At 43.6% G+C, this 18,568-nt stretch overlaps 1 protein-coding gene across 3 annotated transcripts in view; it reads right to left on the bottom strand.

Annotated features, from left to right (window-relative positions):
- PPP1R13B (protein phosphatase 1 regulatory subunit 13B) overlaps positions 1-18,568 on the bottom strand; it is a 62,607-nt gene that overhangs the window by 21,689 nt on the left and 22,350 nt on the right. For all 3 annotated transcript variants that reach the window (XM_045287673.1, XM_004698821.2, XM_045287674.1), the window contains exon 3: positions 12,305-12,381. In XM_045287673.1, coding sequence (XP_045143608.1) covers positions 12,305-12,381 — 77 coding nt within the window. The remainder of the gene's footprint in view (positions 1-12,304; positions 12,382-18,568) is intronic.

The raw sequence follows: 18,568 nt of genomic DNA, 5'->3' as shown, positions 1-18,568 counted from the left end.
CGGGGAGGGAGGGGAAAAATGAGGACCTAATGCCGGGGGCTTAAGTGGAGAGGAAATGTTTTGAGAATGATGAGGGCAATGAATGTACAAATGAGCTTTACACAATTGATGTATGTATGGATTGAGATAAGAGTTATATGAGCCCCTAATAAAATGATGAAAAAAAGGTAAAAACAACAACAAAGAACAAAGTGTTTTTACATTGAGGGAGTACTTAAGTAGAGGCCCAATGTCCATCTGCTACCTTAATACTTAACACATATAAATCTATTTCCCTATCATTATAGAAAAATATATCTACCTATATAGATGCTTGTATTTAGAGCTCTATAAATTCCTTTTGCCTCCTAGTTTTTTCCTCTAGTTCCTTTTACTTTCCTCTTGTCTCACTATCATGTTCGGCCTTCATTCGGGTTAGCCCACTTCCGTAACAGAAACAGATTTGGATTCTTAGACTGGTTAGCTGAAAAAGCAAGAAAAAGGTGCTTCCAGGACGTGGTATTATACAGAAGCAAGTTTCCATGGGTCTGAGGGATGGCTTTGGAAAGGCCTGTTTGCAAGTGGACCCTTGTCAATGACCAGGAACTTTGACTTCAGGAAAATTTTCACCATTTCCTAAACTTGCAAAAACCATGTGGCTTATGCTGAACTTCTGGCTCTTCTCTGGGAGTCTGAAATTTTGGACCATGCCAGGAAGAGAAATTTTGGACCACGTGGCCAGCTCCCAGGAAAACCCCTAGGCTAGTGAGGTCCCTGATGGATAATATTTCACATGAATGTCAGAACTTGCTGGAGGAAGGTAGTCTGTCCTGTGTGAGTCTGCTGCGAGAGGACTTGGGAAGCTTGCTTTTCCCTTTGCTTGGTTTAACTTTGTGTCCATTTACTGTAATAGATCACAGGCATTAGTACAACTGTATGCCCTGAAATACAGTCTAGTAATATGGTTTTCTAGCCATAATTCCTTAAGAAATGTATTATAATTCTGAACTTGATGCCTGTGGCTATCATACCATTTTGGAGGGAGTTTTCTGCTATACTAATAGACAGGATTAAAGTGGGATAAAGTCTCTTAATTTATTAGAGAGTGTGAACCAACTCACAGTCACACCCTTTGTTTCCTTAGGGTATAGTCTGTTGAAAGAGCCATTTGGAGAGAGATAAATTTAGGATTATCACAAGAAAAGACCTCTGAAGTGGCAAAGGCTGAGACCAGAGGAATCAGAGACTGCAACGGAGACTATCGGACAGAATAAAGGAGCCAGGCTGAGACCAGAGGCTGAGGCAAGGACACCATGAGACAGGACAAGGCACAGCATCAAGATGATGGGACTGTGAGGCAGAGCAGGAGGCAGGCTTCTTGGTCTGCAGAGGCCAAAGGACCATGTGGCGCGGAGGCTAAGGATGAGAGACTTGACTATGGCTCAGGAGAGGTGTTGCTGTAGACTAATGACTGTACCTTCACTGTTCCGGATGTAAACAGATGCAGAGTGGAGTGGGAGGAACAGTTGGTGTCAGAACTGCTAAAGAAGGGTGGAGGGTGGAGGCATGTCTGACCTCTGCCTCGTGGCAATAGGGAAGCTAGAAGAGGTAAAATACGGCCCCTCCCTGTGCCGTTTACTGCATGGTAAGTCCTTGGAGTCCCCAAGCCAATGACTGACCTTAAGAGCGGACTTGGGGATCCCTGATGAAAGTGCCCTGGTGGTGCTGAGGGTTTGTGTTGGGCTACTAACCACAAGGTCAGGAGTTCGAAACCACCAGTCACTCCAAGGGAAAAACGATGAGGCTTTCTCCTCCCTTAAAGATTTACAGACTCGGAATTCGACAGGAGCAGTTCTACCTTGTCCCATAGGGCTGCTATGAGTAAGCATCATGTGTACATGACATAGGTGTACAAGGGGCTTCAAAAAGTTCGTGGAAAATTTTCCCACAAACTTTTTGAAGTCTGACTGCATCAAGAGAATAAATTCTACCTTGCAAGTCTGGCTAGACCAGAGGATGTACACTGGTACAGATGGGGACTGGAAACAGGGAATCCAGGACAGATGACCCCTTCAGGACCAGTGGTGAGAGTGGCAATACCTGGAGGGTGAAGGGAGAGTGCGGTAGAAAGGGGGAACCGATTACAAGGATCTACATATAACCTCCCCCTGGCGGATGGATAACAGAAAAGTGGGTGAAGGGAGATGTCTGACAGTGTAAGATATGACAAAATGACAATAATTTATAAATTATCAAGGGTTCATGAGGGAGGGGGCATGAGGGAGGGAGGGGGGAAAATGAGGAGCTGATATTTTTTTTTTTTTTTTTCATACTTCCTTGACATTTTTTTTTTTTTTTTTTTTAAACATTCTATTAGGGGCTCATACAACTGTTATCCCAATCCATACACACATCAATTGTGTAAAGCGTATTTGTACATCATTTCTCAAAACATTTTCTCTCCATTTAAACCCCCGACATTAGGTCCTCATTTTTCCCCTCCCTCCCCGCTCCCCTCTCCCACATGAGTCCTTGATAGTTTATAAATGGGTATTTTGTCATATCTTGCCCTGTCCGACTTCTCCCTTCACCCACTTTTCGGTTGTCTGTCCCCCAGGGAGGAGGTCACACACAGTTCCATGTAATCGGTTCCCTCTTTCCTACCCATTCTCCCTTTACCCTCCCTGTTTTGCCACTCACACCACTGGTCCTATAGGGCTCATCCATCCTGGATTCCCTGTATTTTCAGTTCCTATCTGTACCAGTGTACCTCCTCTGGTCTAGCCAGTCTTGCAAGATAGAATTCGAGTCATGGTAGTGGGAGCGGGGAGGAAACCTTTAGGAACTAGAGGAAGGTTGTATTTCTCATCATTGTTACATCGCATCCTGACTGGCTAATCTCCTCCCCACAGACCCCTCCGCAAGGGGGTCTCGAGGAGCTGATATTAAGGGCTGAAGCAGAAGGCAAATGTTTTGAGAATGATGATAGCAACAAATGTATAAATGTGCTGGACACAATGGATGTATGTATGGATTGTGATAAGAATTGTATGAGCCCCCAATAAAATGATTAAGAAAAAAAGAGAATAAATTAATTTGCCAAACCAGAATGTGGACTAAGGGCCCCCAGCCTCAAGATGAATCACACTACCCTGGCACCTGCCTTTCTCTTCCAACTGACATGACCTCCTTCCTTCACAAGTGCGCCTCCTCTGTCCCTAGCTGCTGTAGCCCACAAGGCTCACCATGATAAATGTTCCACAGCCAGGTACACACTAAAACATTTTGGGGGGTAAGGTGTTTCTAACATCTCATTAACTGTAAAATGCATGTAAAAGTGCTTTGTAGACAATAAAATGCTTGACAAAGATAATGTATTATTAAACTTAAAAGGTAGGTGTGTGTGCCATCACACAGTGGTGTCTTTGATGTCCTGCTTTCAGTACAAAGTGTAGCTCTGCACTAGGCCTCATGCCTCCCCCTAATTATAAGCCTATAGAAAGGCTACAAACATGCTTCACTTCTATTTCAAGTCTTAGTTTTGTTGATCTTGAAATGTGTACACTGTCCATGTTAACAAGAAACTTCATCAGGAAGAAAAGATTACAGGCCTAATCACATCAAAACAGGTAGATTCATTTTATTATCCCACTGGAACCCTCTCCTTCCAAGCCCCTGCCCTACATTGTACATGTGTCGCCACCTCAACACAGCCTGCTCAACACCATTACTCCACCTTCCCTGAAGTTCAAGTCATGGCAAATCTTAGAACTCAAACAGATCTTCATGCTTCTGACAGACTTACATGGAACCTGTTGGCTGCTGGGTGAAAGGCTGGTGGCTCAGACCCATCCAGAAGTGCCTGCAGAGAAAGGCCCAGCACACTACTTGCTGCTGACAAGCTGTGCAGTGCAGCTTGGCTCCGGCTCCCAAGCACACAACACTCAGAGGGTCACCTTGGGTTGGAATCAACTCATTGGCAACTGCTTTGGTCTCCTCCTTGTCTCCCTCCCCCTTTGTAAAAGAGCTGGAAGGCAGAAAGTGGGAAGGTAAGGTGTAGAAAAGGGTGTGTGTGGGGCTCATATCCTCACCTTATAAACAAGAAAGCCCAGAGTATTGGTAAATGTTGACAGTACAAACAAGCACAGATCTATCATTTCAAGTCACAAATGGATAATAGAGCTGGACTAGCAATTCAATGACAAAAAGTTGGGAAGTGCTGAGGAGAAAGAACTTGCTCAAGTCCTGTTGGATTAAAGGCTCTGAAGCCAGTGTCGGGGCAGGTGGGGTGGTGGTCCTGTCCTTCACATTCCAGACTCCTGTTCTTTGCCAGTCTGGAACTCAGCCTAGCATGGATTAGAAAATGAACCACAAATGTTTTGAGAATGATGAGGGCAACAAATGTACAAATGTGCTTTACACAACTGATGTATGAATTGTGATAAGAGTTGTATAAGCCCCCAATAAAATGATTTAAAAAAAGAAAAAAGAAAATGAACTACAAGGCTACATCTCTAGTAGGTGGCAATGACAGCAAAGGAAACCAGCTAATTCTCTAGTCTTAAAATTATTTGGAAAAATTATCACTAAAATTTCCAGAAAAGACAGTTGTGGAAATATTCCTATCTTCTTGTTTTTTAAAAACATACAGACACTTCCAAAAGAACCCCTCTTCTTCACTCATCTGCCTCACCTCTCTCTCATCAATGTTTAGCTAGTCTCATTTGATTGGACTGAGCTGAAGCAGGTTAGGGTCCTGCTTCCCTGCACATCCCAGAGGTCAGCAGCTGCCCCCCTGAAATGAGGAGACCAGAAAACAATGCCTGGAATGCCTGTCTCCCTGAGAACGGGTTAGCCTACCTGCCAGAGCTGATAAACTACATCCTGGGCTATAAACCTTGCTGCTGCAGCACAGAGCCCCCTCCCTCTGCTTTCCTTTAAAAACCCCAGACCCCAGACGAAGCCTGCAATTCCCCTGGGCGACTTGCCATACCATGGGGCTTCGCCTTTCACGCCCTCTCCTTGCTACAATAAAGCCATCTCTGACTTCACCTACTTTGTCCTGACTTTGTTCTCATCCTGTGCCTCAGTTTACCTCTCATTTGGAGCCAAAACCTGGGAGGGGCAGGGGCAAGGGGCTCAATGCCATCCCAGCCCTACTTCGGCTGGGATGTAGCCCGCCCCTCCTCTCCTCTCGAGCCCGCCTGGACAGGTGATTTCTGGTTAGTATCTCTCTGTGTATGTTAGCTCTGTCTCATTTGTCTTGTTTGTCTTTCCAGACACTGAGGACCAGCAAACTCATATGAGAACATCATAGGGTCCCCGTTTTTTTTTGGTGCCACAGAAGGGGTTTATACTTCTACCCTAGTACTAAGAGGAGCTGTAAATAACTGCCTTTCCCCGAAAGGGGTGTGATGATAAGGACAGTTTATTTTGTCCATCTTGTCCCATGTGGCCCCCAGCCCTTTGTCTTTGTGTCTACTTTCTGGACTTTCTGCCAATAACTGGACTCCTGGCACTGGGTCTGGCAGTCACTGCGCCTTCTGACTGGACTAATGGGCAAAGGGTGTGTCTGAGCTTTTTCTACCTGTTCGTGTGTTTTGTGTTTGCGGCTCTGCGGTGCCTACTCCCAGAACTACTCTAAAACTTTTCTACTTTCCTCATCCTGAACAAAGGCTTCTGACGGACCTCCATTTAACCGGCCACAAAGCCAGGCCTCTCTCCTCCTCCTCGGCTACCATTGTGTCTCTCTGATCCAAGGTCCCTGTCTGCTGGAACAAAGCTGCAGGCCTGCACCAGGGAACCTTCCTGTTCCAGAGAGTCCAGAACTCTCCCCCAGGTTCCTATCTCTGATCAGAACGCCCTCTGGGTTACCGGACCGCTTTCTGACTGATGGGTGCAAACGGGGACCAGGGGATGCCCTTCTCCTCTGTCTGTACCCCCTGGAGTTTGAGACACCATGGGGAGCCCCCGGTCTAAGCCCCCTAAGGGCAGTCCTTTGGGGTGCCTACTGACTAACCTTACTGAATTGGGTTTGACGCCTGATCTCCGTCCAAAACAACTGGTCTTTTTCTGTAATCAAGTTTGGCCTCAATACCAATTAGAAAATAAGTCGTGTTAGCCAGAAAATGGCACTTTTGATTTTAACATCCTTAACGACCTCGACAATTTTTGTCAGCGAAGTCACAAGTGGTCAGAAATCCCATATATTCAAGTCTTTTTCTTTCTTCGCTCCCATCCCTCTCTACTACCTGTCCCCCTGCTCAAGTTCTCTTAGCCAAACACTATCTTAATCAGGCCCCTGACAATATATCTCCTCTTGTCTTTCTCCAAACTTCTTGCCTGTGCCCCCAGTAGAGCCTCCTCCATATTCTGGGTACCCCTCCCCATCACCTCCCTCCACTACCCCCACAACTCCTAAAGACTGAGGTGACTGTGCCTCCGATACCCGCCCCCTCCCCAGAGCCGGACCCTTTGGACTCCTGGAGTCTCTCTCACCACCCCCTTCCCGCTCCCTCCCTACTCCACTTCCTCTGAGGCAACACCTGCCTCCCAAGCCCCACAATTGCTGTCATAAGAAGCAGCTAAAAAATTTTAAAAAAAGAAGCAGCCAAGCAGGACCCTACTACCTTTATTAAAGAGTTCTGATACCTTACTCAAGCTTACGAGCTCACTTGACGTAATATTTAAACTAAAAGGCTGAGAATGGCCCTCAGACACCTAGCCGTGACCTAGTAAACATGGCATTTAAAATTTTAATGCCCGGGAGGAGCAGGCAGAAGTGGCACCGAATCCCAGGCTCTCCAGAAAGCTAATTAGCAAGTCCAAGCCTTGATCACTGCCCTGAGGCTGGCAGGAGGGAAGGGTCAGAAGCCCCCAGGAAGTATCACCTGCTGCCTGAATCCTGCTTCAAACATTGCCCGCAACTCCGACCGCCCAGCAAGCCTTGCTCGGTGTGTGGTGAATGGGGCCACTGGAGAAGGAACTGCCCCTCGGTGACTGGCTGTGGAGAGTCAGTCACTTCAGACTCCGACCTGCCGTTGGCCCTATGGGTCTGGCAACCGAGGATGACTGAAGCCGACACTGGCTCAGCAACTCCGGCGAGCCCTGCCGTGCCCAGAGTAACAACCAAGGCAGCAGGTAAGCCTGTTTCCTTTTTGGTGAACTCGGGAACTGCCTTTTTATCCCTCCCCTCCTCTCGGGCCCAACTTCCCTCCCCCAGTCTCAGTTATGGGAATTGATGGTCGTCCCTTTAGTCACCCCACCTTTTTCTCTAATTATAAATGACACCATTTCACCATCCCCCTTAACCCAGCTTGTCAGCATTCATTTGCCTTTACCTGAAACCACTCCTAAAACAGTTCTAAGGCAAACACGGCCCAACTCCTTTAACTTCTCTCTCTCTCCAAGGCACACCTATCTTACCCACTCTTATCTATGGAGGCCTGTGCCTCACCCCCACCACTCAGGGCTTAACTCTAGATAAATGCAGGTCATAAAAATCTCCAACCACCAACTTCGGCGGAGCAAATAATTTGCTTTCTTGGCTTTGTGGATTTTTCTGACATTAGACCCCCAATTTCTCCCTTATAGCTAAGCCATTAAACTCCCTGTGGGTGGTTTCAGCAGCCTTTACGTGATGCAGCAAAGGTGCCTCCCAGGGGACCTTTAATCCTTTACTAACAGTTAATACAATTCTCACATTCAGTGATTGCTTAAGTTTAGATGGAGACAGTAAGTTTCAGAAGGTCAGAGTAAAGTGCAAATAGTCAGAACTTATTATAGAATGTCTGGCTGTGCCAGAGTGTGAAAGAAACTTGAAAGTTTACAGAGAGCTGTTTACCGAGAAGCTGATGGGAAAGAAGTGAATGTGTTCATTGTAAGAGAAGGATTATAGTGTGAGAAATGTGAAAAACATCAAGCTGGTAGTTCCCCAGCAACATGGGGAAGTGACAGAGCAGACATGGTTGCCTGCAGCCTAAAACAGTCTCACCCCTTTCTCATCCCCTCCTTGTCACTGCCCATATCCAGCCACAGCTAGTCTGTTACTTCACAAATCAAAATGGAGATGGCTTTTCTCTGCATGGAATTTGCAGACATAATGTAACTGTTAATACTCAGATTTTCTCTAACCCCAAACAATTCTTTTAATGCAAGGGAACTGTGTAAATTTTGGTACAATAGAACTTTAACTAAATGTGTACATTTTTCCACAGCAGGACTTCCTAATCTATCTTGGTCTCTCTAGCCTCCCTGCAGTGATAGTACAAAGTGCTGTTATAATGTTAATAGCTCTACAGCACACCCCTGTCTCCCAGTTGCCATAGTCATGCAACTTACCAGGTACAGACAAGCAGAGTGAGAATGGCTGTAAAAGGTGAAAACTAGTTTTGCCAATCAGACCTCGATCTATTTACAGGTTTTTCTTTCTTTTAAATTTTTTTCTTTTTCTTATAATTTGTTCTTTTATGGGCCATTGGTTTTTTGTTGTTGTTGTTATTGTTCGCTTTTGTCTCTTTGTCTTGCTATGCCTTGTTTTTTGGTGCATATTATTATCTCTGCAAATCTATCTAAATAAGATAGGCTGGATGAACAGTCTGGAGGAGAAAACAACAGGACGGATGGTTCCTGGGGGACAAGGGAGGAGGGGAAGTGACGGTAAGGAGGTGGTGTTGACCAACCCAGGGACAAGGGAGCAACAAGTGATCCAAAATTAGTATCAAGGTGGGTGTTAGAGGCCTGGTAGGGATTCAGCAAGGGCAATGTAACCGAAAGAAATTATTGAAACCCAAATGAAGGCTGAGCATGATAGTGGGACAAGAGGAAAGTAAAAGAAAATAGAGGAAAGAACTAGGAGACAAAGGGTATTTATAGAGGTCTAAATATAGGCATGCACATATGTAAATATATTTATATAAGATTGTGGGTAAATAGATATACATGCATCTATTTATAGGTTTAGTATTAAGGCAGCAGATGGACATTGGACTCCACTCAAGTACTTACTCAATGCAAGAAAACTTTGTTCTATTACATTGGCATTCCATTGTGCACACTTTCCCAACACAATCCCTGAAGACAAATGTGTGCATAAGCAAATGTGGTGAAAAAAGCTGATGGTGCTGGGCTATCAAAATATATAGTGTCTGAGGTCTTAAAGGCTTGAAGATAAATAAGCGGCCATCTAGCTCGGAAGCAACAGAGCCCACATGGAAGAAGTACACCAGCCTGTGTGACCATGAGGTGTCAAAGGGATCAGGTATCAGGCATGAAAGAACAAAACAATCATATCATTGTAAATGAGGGCGAGTGCAGAGTGGAGACCCAAAGCCCATTTGTAGGCAACTGGACACCCCTTACTGCTGGGTCGTGGGGAGGAGAAGAGTCAGTCAGGCTGCAGAGTAGCAACAATAAAACACAATTTTCCTCTAGTTCTTAAATGCTTCCCCGCCCCCCCCCACTATCATGATCCCAATTCTACCTCACAAATCTGGCTAGACCAGAGGATGAACACTGGTACAGATAGGAACTGGAAACACAGGGAATCCAGGACAGATGAACCCTTCAGGATGCCTGGTGAGAGTGACGATACCTGGAAGGTGGACGGAAGGTGGGGTAGAAAGGGGGAACCAATTACAAGGATCTACATATAACCTCCTCCCTGGGGGATAGAGAACAGAAAAGTGGGTGAAGGGAGATGGCGGACAGCGTAAGATATGACAAAATAACAATAATTTATAAATTATCAAGGGTTCATGAGGGAGGGGGGATCAGGGAGGGAGGCGGGAAAATGAGGAGCTGATATTAAGGGCTCAAGTAGAAAGCAAATGTTTTGAGAATGATGATGGCAACAAATGTACAAATGTGCTTGACACAATGGGTGTATGGATGGATTGTGATAAGAATTGTACGAACCCCCAATAAAATGATATAAAAAAACAACAAACAAACTAGTTTTGTCCCCCGAGACTGTAGGGCTGTATTCCTACCTGTCCTGGTGGGCCTTTTACCTCCTCCCTAGCAGTGGCAAAAATTTCCAGAACACAACATGCTCTAACCACTGAACTTTAACAAACAGCTCCAGCTGGTCATGAACTCCACCTTGGAGTCCCTCACTTTCTTACAGCAACAGTTTACACATCCCTGGCACAGGTAACCCTTCAAAACTGCTGAGTCCTGGACTTGTTAACTGTTGACAAGAGAGGTATGTGCATGTTTCTGGGAAAAAAGTGTTGCTAATATATTAATGAGTCGGGAGTGATTAAGCAAAATGTTAAAGTGTTAAAAACCATGGCCAAAGAGATCAAAAGTAACCACTGGGGCAACGCAGCAACCACCTCCTAGTTCCAAAGCCCCATTATGTCCTGGGTCGTACCCCTAATAGGACCCCTAGTAATAAATTGCTTGGTGTTACTTTTAGCCCCCTGTCTTTTTAAGTTCTTTCAAGAACGAATGAGAGATATATCCAATCTAACTGTCATTCAACAGCCCCCTACCAGCTAATGCTATCATTCTAGCCCATAGCCCCCCTTTTCTGTTGCCCTGTACCAGCAGGAAGCAGTCATATCACTATCGATGCCCCTTTTATCACTAAAAGGCTGGAATGGACTGAGCTGAAGCAGGTTAAGGCCCTGCTTCCCTACACGTCCCCAGAGGTCAGCAGCTGCCCCCCTGAAATGAGGAGACCAGAAAACAATGCCTTGAATACCTGTCTCCCTGAGAACGGGTTGGCCTACCTGCCAGAGCTGATAAACTACATCCTGGGCCATAAACCTTGCTGCTGCAGCATGGAGCCCCCTCCCCCTGCTTTCCTTTAAAAACCCCAGACCCCAGACAAAGCCTGCAATTCCCCTGGGGTACGTGCTAGACCATGGGGCTTCGCCTGGGAGCTCCCTTTCACGCTCTCTCCTTGCTACAATAAAGCTGTCTCTGACTTCTCCTTTGTCCTCTGTTCTTGTCCCATGCCTCAGTTTACCTCTCATCAATGTTATACCACAGAAAGAAGCTAGCTTCCTGCAGTCAACTTTCAACAATACATCAGCTCACAACGCACTTTTGTCTTTCAAACCCTGACAGAAAGATCCAGATATCAACACGTACAGATGCAAATCTGCTGCTCAACCCTTAGTCCAGAGCAGTGCTTCCCAAAGTGGATGGGATTACCCCTTGAGGGATCTCGGAGGATACAGGGATAACAAAAACTGACAGTTACACTGTATTGGATGGCAGGCTACAGAACAAATGATCTTTATTGTCAGGGGGTTTTGTGCTTTTGTTTTCTCTGAAAAGGGTACATTGGTGTGGTAGGTAGGTTTTTCCCCCTAACATCCCACCAGTAAGAAAATGTGGGTGGAGTTTAGCCTGTCAATCAGGTTGCAGTTTGATGACCTCTTTTGGAGGCCAGAATGATAAATGCTCTTTGAGCCTGGCCCTTTCCTCTCTCTCCCTATTGATCAGACCAGCACACTACCTGAGTTAGCTGCTCTGCCTCAACTGTGTGCTGTGCTATCTGTGGGCTGAGCCAACCCATGGACTACATCACTGTGTCATGCTGTTCCACGCTGTGGCGCTGCCCCACCTTGCCATGTCTGCTGCCTGTGGGCTGACTCCGCTTGTCTTGCCATCATTCCAGACACCGTACCACCTGTTCATATTGCTATACTTACACTGTGAGGCTCCACCACGACCTGCTTTGATAAGCTGCCTTACTGGCCTCTGCTATGCCTGGACATCTCATTTTCCTATTGCCTGATTCCTTGGGCCAGCAGCCAGTGTGAGTTGGAAGGACCTTCAGTATATTAACTGTCCCATGAAAGTGAGTTGTGGGCTGAGCTCTCTGTATTGCTGTGTGGACTAATTTTCTGTTGTATTTCTCTTAGCTAAATAAACCTATCCTTTTATAGATATATTACCATAAGTGTCCTGGTTTTGTTTCTCTAGAGAACCCTGCCTAACACAGTAGACCAAATCTGTTTGGGAACTTCTGGTCTGCAGATTGATCCCTGCATGGCTGCAGAGAAGAACCACTGCTGTGCCCACGGACACAAGGCCACCTGTGTAGGGACACACCATGAGTCCCCATTTAGAGGCAGGGCTGGCTGTGGAAGACCTAGGGAGGTTCTCTAGCACATGGACCACAGGTGAGGAGAAGCAAAACACCATGGCTGTGTCTGGTTACAGGCATAAAGTGCTTCCAAATAGTTACGAGAAATGACAATTCCCAAGTCCAGACAATAGTTATTTTAAAATAAAGGTTAGCCTGAACTCATTAATACTTTAAAAAGGAATTTAAAGAGTTCCATTTCATTCACAATTAATTACTCACCCCATTTTCAGTGCGTTTTTCTCCAGGTACATTTATTACATTTCTCTGAATTCTTTGCTCTTGGGTCTGATGGCCACCTAAAGAAATCAAAGTACCACACTTACTAAATGACTAGAAACATGTTCTCTCAGCCCCTCATTGATTCCAATGTACACTGGGCATGTAGGTAGAATGTCAGGCTGAGCAATTCAGAGCTAGTATAGCTGAAAATGTACGTTCAATTCATCTTCTATAAAATTGTCTAAATAAAATCCTTTCTTTTTACATTGTCTTTCAGAATCTTAAAATGGACTTATCAAAAAAGGCTCTTAAATTTTAGAAGGGACTAAAATAGAACTCATTACCCAATAATGGGAAATGGATATAAAAAAATTAATCTTCAGTAAAACAGCAAGATTACACACCATCTCAATTGGGCAGTCTTGTGAATTACCCTTTGTTCTGTGACAAAAGTTTAAAGGAACAGGGAAATTTATTTACTTTTGCATAAAAATCAGCTGTTCAGTGTGGTAGCAGGTACATCTGGAGGACTACAGATGAATGTCTTTGGTGTGCTTTGCACTGGCTCCTACCCCACCCCACCCCCGGCTTGTACTCTCTGTCCTTCCTCAGAGCCGAGCTGATCATCGTGGACTGCGTGACTTCAGGGAGTCAGGGACTCAGTGTTAAAAAGAGAGCGAGAACTTCTTTTCTTTATTTTTTACAGTTTTATTGGCACTTCATCCACATGTCATACAATTCAATAATTCATTCACATCAAGAAGTGTTGTACAATTATCACCAAAATCAATTCTAGAACACTTTCTTCTTCCTTGTACTCATTGTTATTCGTGTAATTACTTCTTTTAATTGTGGCAAAAATACACACAGCAAAACACTCTCCAATTCAATAACTTCTACATGTATAATTCAGTGCCATTGATTATCCTTTTCCAAAATATTCCACAGCCATTAACATAAACTCAATGCCCCTAGCAAAAATTCTTCCTCCTTCACCCAAGGTAACCAATGGTCATTTCCCGCCCCCCAAATAGTTTTCTCTATATAGTATTCACATATCATACACTTACATAGTTAAACTGCTCTTAAAGAATTGTATATACATTATCACAATTAGTTCTAATGCTCCCTCCCGCCTCCGACATGACATTCGTTGTTTACTCCCCCAAGTCCCCTCTGCCCGACACACCCTGAGAGAACATTTTCTTTTATTTCTTTCCTACTACTTGAAGTTTTTGTAGAACAACTTATAATATTATGGAAATACGGATTCACCTTACATCATCTATTCTTGAAAAAAGATGAAAACACTAAAAAAGTCATCACTGCCTTGGAGGCAATTGTGACTCACAGTGGACCCTCCCAGGCAAGGCCGAACCACCCTGTGGGTCCTGAGATGCTTAAAGGAGGAGAAAGCTTCCGAGTGGCTGGTGGCTTCGAATTGCTGACCTTATGGTTAGCAGCCCAACTGGAAACCACCGTGCCATCAGGGCTCCTCGGGGGACTACAATACTAGTTCTTGGGAGATACAATTTTAGTATTTTTGCGTGTGAAGTGAAAAATATATGGTACATAATAAGACATACAGAATAATTTACAGGGGCAATGATGAATAAAATGCCCCCAAAAGGGGAGCAGCTCTTTAATGGGGTCATGGTGGGGGTGGAAGAAAAGGTTACATAGCAAACGTGCCTTAACAAATGACCTGCTCTGTAACTAAACACAGTCAATAGAACATGTACAATGGTCACTTCGTAAAATCTAGCACAGTCTTTGGCTCATGGGCACTAAACACACCACAGGGACATGGCCACAAGGATACGATGCACACATCTCCACCCAGATAGCACTGTGATGTTGCTGTGATGCTGGAGGCTGTGCCACTGGTATCTCAATACCAGCAGAAACACCCACGGTGAACAGGGGTCAGTGGCATTTCTAGACTAAGAACAGGCTATGAAGAGGAAATAGGTGGTCCTTTTCTGGATGATTAGCTATTGAAAACTTTATGAATAGCAGTGGGATGTTATGGTGCCAGAAAACGAGCCCTTCAAGTTGGAAAGCACTAAAAAAATAGTCAAGAAATGCCTCCTCAGAGGTTAGTCGGCTTTAATTATATAGATGGAGTGACATTTTTTGGACTTTCATTTGCTGATGGGGCATGACTCAAATGAGAGGGAACAGCTACAAACATCATGAAAACAGGGATGTGGAATGTATGAAGTATAGGTTAAGAAAATTGGAAGTTGTCAAAAATAAAACAGAATGCATGAAAATCAATATCCAAGCATTAGTGAGCTGAAATGGGCCCAATATTTGCCATTTTGAATCAGAGAATCATATGATTTACCATGGTACCACATTCATCATCAAAAAGAACATTAAAAGATCTATTTCAATGGTGTCTGTGACAGGATAATATGTACTGACCTACAAGAAGTCCAATTAATAGTTATTATTCAAAGTCATGCACAAACCACCAAAGTTAGTGAGAAAAATTGCAGAATTCTACCAACTTCTTCAGTCTGAAATAGATCAAACATGCTATTAAGATGCATTAATAATTATTAGTGGTGGGAATGCAAAAGATGGAAAAGAGGAAGGAACAGTGGTTGGAAAATCTGACCGTGGTGCTAGAAACAAGGTTGGAGATTTTAAAGGAGAGGCTGTGTCCCCTCAAAGACAAGTAAGTAACCCCAAATAGCAGACACAGACATTTGGTCGGCATGCAGAGATGCAAAAGACACACTCTTGCTTGCTGAAAGTGAGGAGGACTTGAAGCAGTTGCTGATGAAGATCGAGGATTACAGCCTTCAGTACGGATTACAACTCAATGCAAAGAAAGTAAAAATTCTTACAACTGGACCAGTAGGTAACATAAAGAATGGAGAAAAGATGGCGGTTGTAAAGCAGCAGTTTTCAACCTGTGGGTCACGACCCCTCTGGGTCGAACGGCCCTTTCTTAGGGGTCGCCGGATTCAAAACAGTAGCAAAATCACTGTTATGAAGTAGCAACAAAAATAATTCTATGGTTGGGGGGGTCACCACAACATGAGGAACTGTATTAAAGGGTCACGGCACTAGGAAGGTTGAGAACGACTGTTGTAAAGGATTTTGTCTTGCTTTGATCCACACCAACATTCATGTAAGTAGCAGTACTGAGGCCAAAATATGTGTTGCATTGGGTAAGTCTGGTGCACAAGGCCTCAAGAGTGTTGAAAAACAAGGATGTTGCTTAGAGGAGGACTGAGGTGTCCCTGACTCAACACATAGTATTTTCAATCACTTCATATGCATGTGAGAGTTGGACATTGAATAAGGAAGACCAAAGGAGAATCCCGATGGTAGGATTACAGTGCTGGTGAAGCACATTGAAAGCACCCCAGAATGCCAAAAGAACCAACAAATCTGTCTTGAAGGACAGCTAGAATGCTCCTTAGAGGCCAGGATGCTGAGACTTCATCTCATGAACTTTGGACATGCTGTCAGCAGAGATTAGTCTCTGGAGAAGGACACCATGCTTGGCAAAGTAGAAAGGCAGGGAAAAAGGGGGAGGTCCTTGAAAAGAAGGATAGACACAGTGGCTGCAGCAATGCGCTCAAACACAAGAACGATTGTGAGGATGGCGTAAGACCAGGTGGCATTTACTTCTGTTGTACATAGGGCTGCTATGAATTGGACCAACTAGATGGTACCTAACAACTACTACTATTACATTCAAGAGCAGGTTCCAGAGTATCTTCTGACATCCATTTTGATATTTTCTTTCCTGTCTTTCTAATGAACTTTTGCTGTCTTCGAGGATAATGTTCTTGATGTCATCCCGCAGCTCGTCTGGTCTGTCACTGGTGTTCAACGTGATGGAATTGAACACAATGTGGTGTTCAAATCTATTCTTGAGATCTTCTCGAAATTCAGGTAGAATATACTCAAGGTTGTATATTGGCTTTTGCAGACTTTTCATCTTCTTCCACTTCAACCTGAACCCACACATGAGCAATTGATGATCTGTTCCACAGTCGGCCTGTGGCGTTTTGTTACTGCATGCTTTTTCATGTAAGCCAGTTTTTCTGATTATTTGCTCCACATACAGATAAACAAAATATGGTGAAAGGACACAAACCTAAATGCACATCTTTCCTTATTTTAAACCATGCAGCATTTCCTTGTTCTGTTCACACACTCTCTTGATTCATGTACAGGTTCTGAATGAGCACAATAAAGTGGAAATTCCCCTTCTTCCCAAGCTGTCCATAGTTTGTTATGAATCACACAGCCGAATGTCTTTGCATAGTCAATGAAACAGAAGAAAACAACTTTTTGATCTTTCTGTTTTCAGCCAAGATCTACCTGACATTAGCAGTAATACTCCTTGTTCCTTGTTCCACAACCTCTCTTCTGAATCTAGCCTGAAAAACTCTCTGGAAGCTCCCTGGCCAATGTACTGCTGCAACCCTTGAACGATCCTCAGAAAATTTTACCTACATGTGATATCAATGACAAAGTTTTAGAACGTGTGCGTTCTGTTGGGTCATCTTTCTTGGGAATGGGTATAAATGTGGATCTTTTCTAGTCAGTTGGCCAAGTAGCTTCTTCCAACTTTCTTAGCGTAGATGAATGAGTATTTCCAGTGCTTCATCAGCTTGTTGAAACATTTCAATTGGTAGTCCATCAGTTCCTGGAGCTTTGTTTTTGTCTAATACTTTCAGTGCACCATGGGTTACTTCTCATATGTTACCTCTTAAAATGGCTGGATGTTTATTAGTTCTTTTTGGTACAGTGACTCTGCACCATTCAATATATATGTATTTTAAATCATTTTATTAGGGGCTCATACAACTCTTATCACAATCCATACACACATCAATTGTGTATTTTATCCATATAATCTTTCAATATTGCAACTTGAGCCTTGATTCTTTTTTTCTTGAGTTCTTTCAGTTTAAAATATGCTGAACATGCCTTTCCTTTTTGGTTTTCTAACTCCAGGCTTTTGCATATTTTATTATCATATTTTACTTTGTTTTGTTGAGCTACCCTTTGAAAATTTCTGCTCAGCTCTTTGATTACATAATTTGTTCCATGTGTCTTGGCTACTCTCTGATTAAGATCAAGTTTCAGAGTCTCTTCTGACATCCATTATGAATATTTTCTTTCTGTCCTGTCTTTTAAATGAACTTTTGCTTTCTTCATGTATGATGTTCTCCCACAACTCATCAGGTCTTCCATTATCAGTGTTTAATGCATCAAGTCTGTTCTTGAGATGTTTTGGGAAATTGGGTGGGATATACACAGGCTGTCTCTCATGGACTTGTTTTCATTTCCTTCAACTTCAACTTAAATATGAGCAATTGATGATGGTTTGTTTCAGTTGGTCCCTGGTCTGGTTGTAGCTGCTGGTATTGACAATGAATGCCACGCCATTTCTCTTGATTGTGTTATTTCCAGCACAATTATATGATTTTCTGATTCAAAATGGTGAATACTAGTCCATTTCAGCTCACTAATGCCTAGGATATCAATCTGTACATGTTCCATTTAATTTCTAATGACTTCCAATTTTTCTTGATTCATACTTCACACATTCCAAGTTCACCACCAGGTAAAGCCTGTAGGAATGGAGCCTTTGGTATCTTTATTTGCTGACGGGGCATGACTCAAGGTATGGACAAACAGCTGCAAATGATTGGACCCCAGAGCTTCTAGGGACACATATATCTTTTTCAGTGATTTATTTATTTTGCCCATTTTTATATTGAATTTTCTTCTTTCTAATTTCTAATAACTCTGTATATGCAAAGGAAATTAACCCTCTGTAATATGAGCTATTTACCAGCTTATAATTTGTCTTTTGACTTTTCCTGGGGTGGTGACTGCCATGCAGAAGTGCTTTTCAAATAATGAAGCTTATCAGGCGTTATTTTTATGACTTTCTTATAATTTGAAAGCTCTTCCCACTCTAAAATTATGAAGACTATATCCAAGAAACTACTTCCAAATCTTTTCAGGATTTCTTTTTTTAAAATCTAGCTATTTAATCTAAATATCAAAACAATTTTTCCAAAAGCAAGTTCCTCTGCATGTTGGTACACCTGAGCTGCCCACTTTGGGCCCTGTGGCAGTGGTGGCAGGGCTGGGTGCCTAACAATGACCATAGAACAGCATCCAAAGAGATATGGGACTCCAATTCTCCCTCTCACTACTCAAGAGTAACAAAGGGAACACAGTTTAAGTCCTTATCTTAGTATTTATTCTTACTTTTGT

This window comes from Echinops telfairi, unplaced genomic scaffold (assembly GCF_000313985.2).
Source record: "Echinops telfairi isolate 266 unplaced genomic scaffold, ASM31398v2 ScPeMD7_18;HRSCAF=68, whole genome shotgun sequence".
NCBI lineage: Eukaryota > Metazoa > Chordata > Mammalia > Afrosoricida > Tenrecidae > Echinops > Echinops telfairi.
This window is presented reverse-complemented; position numbering and strand designations above follow the sequence as displayed.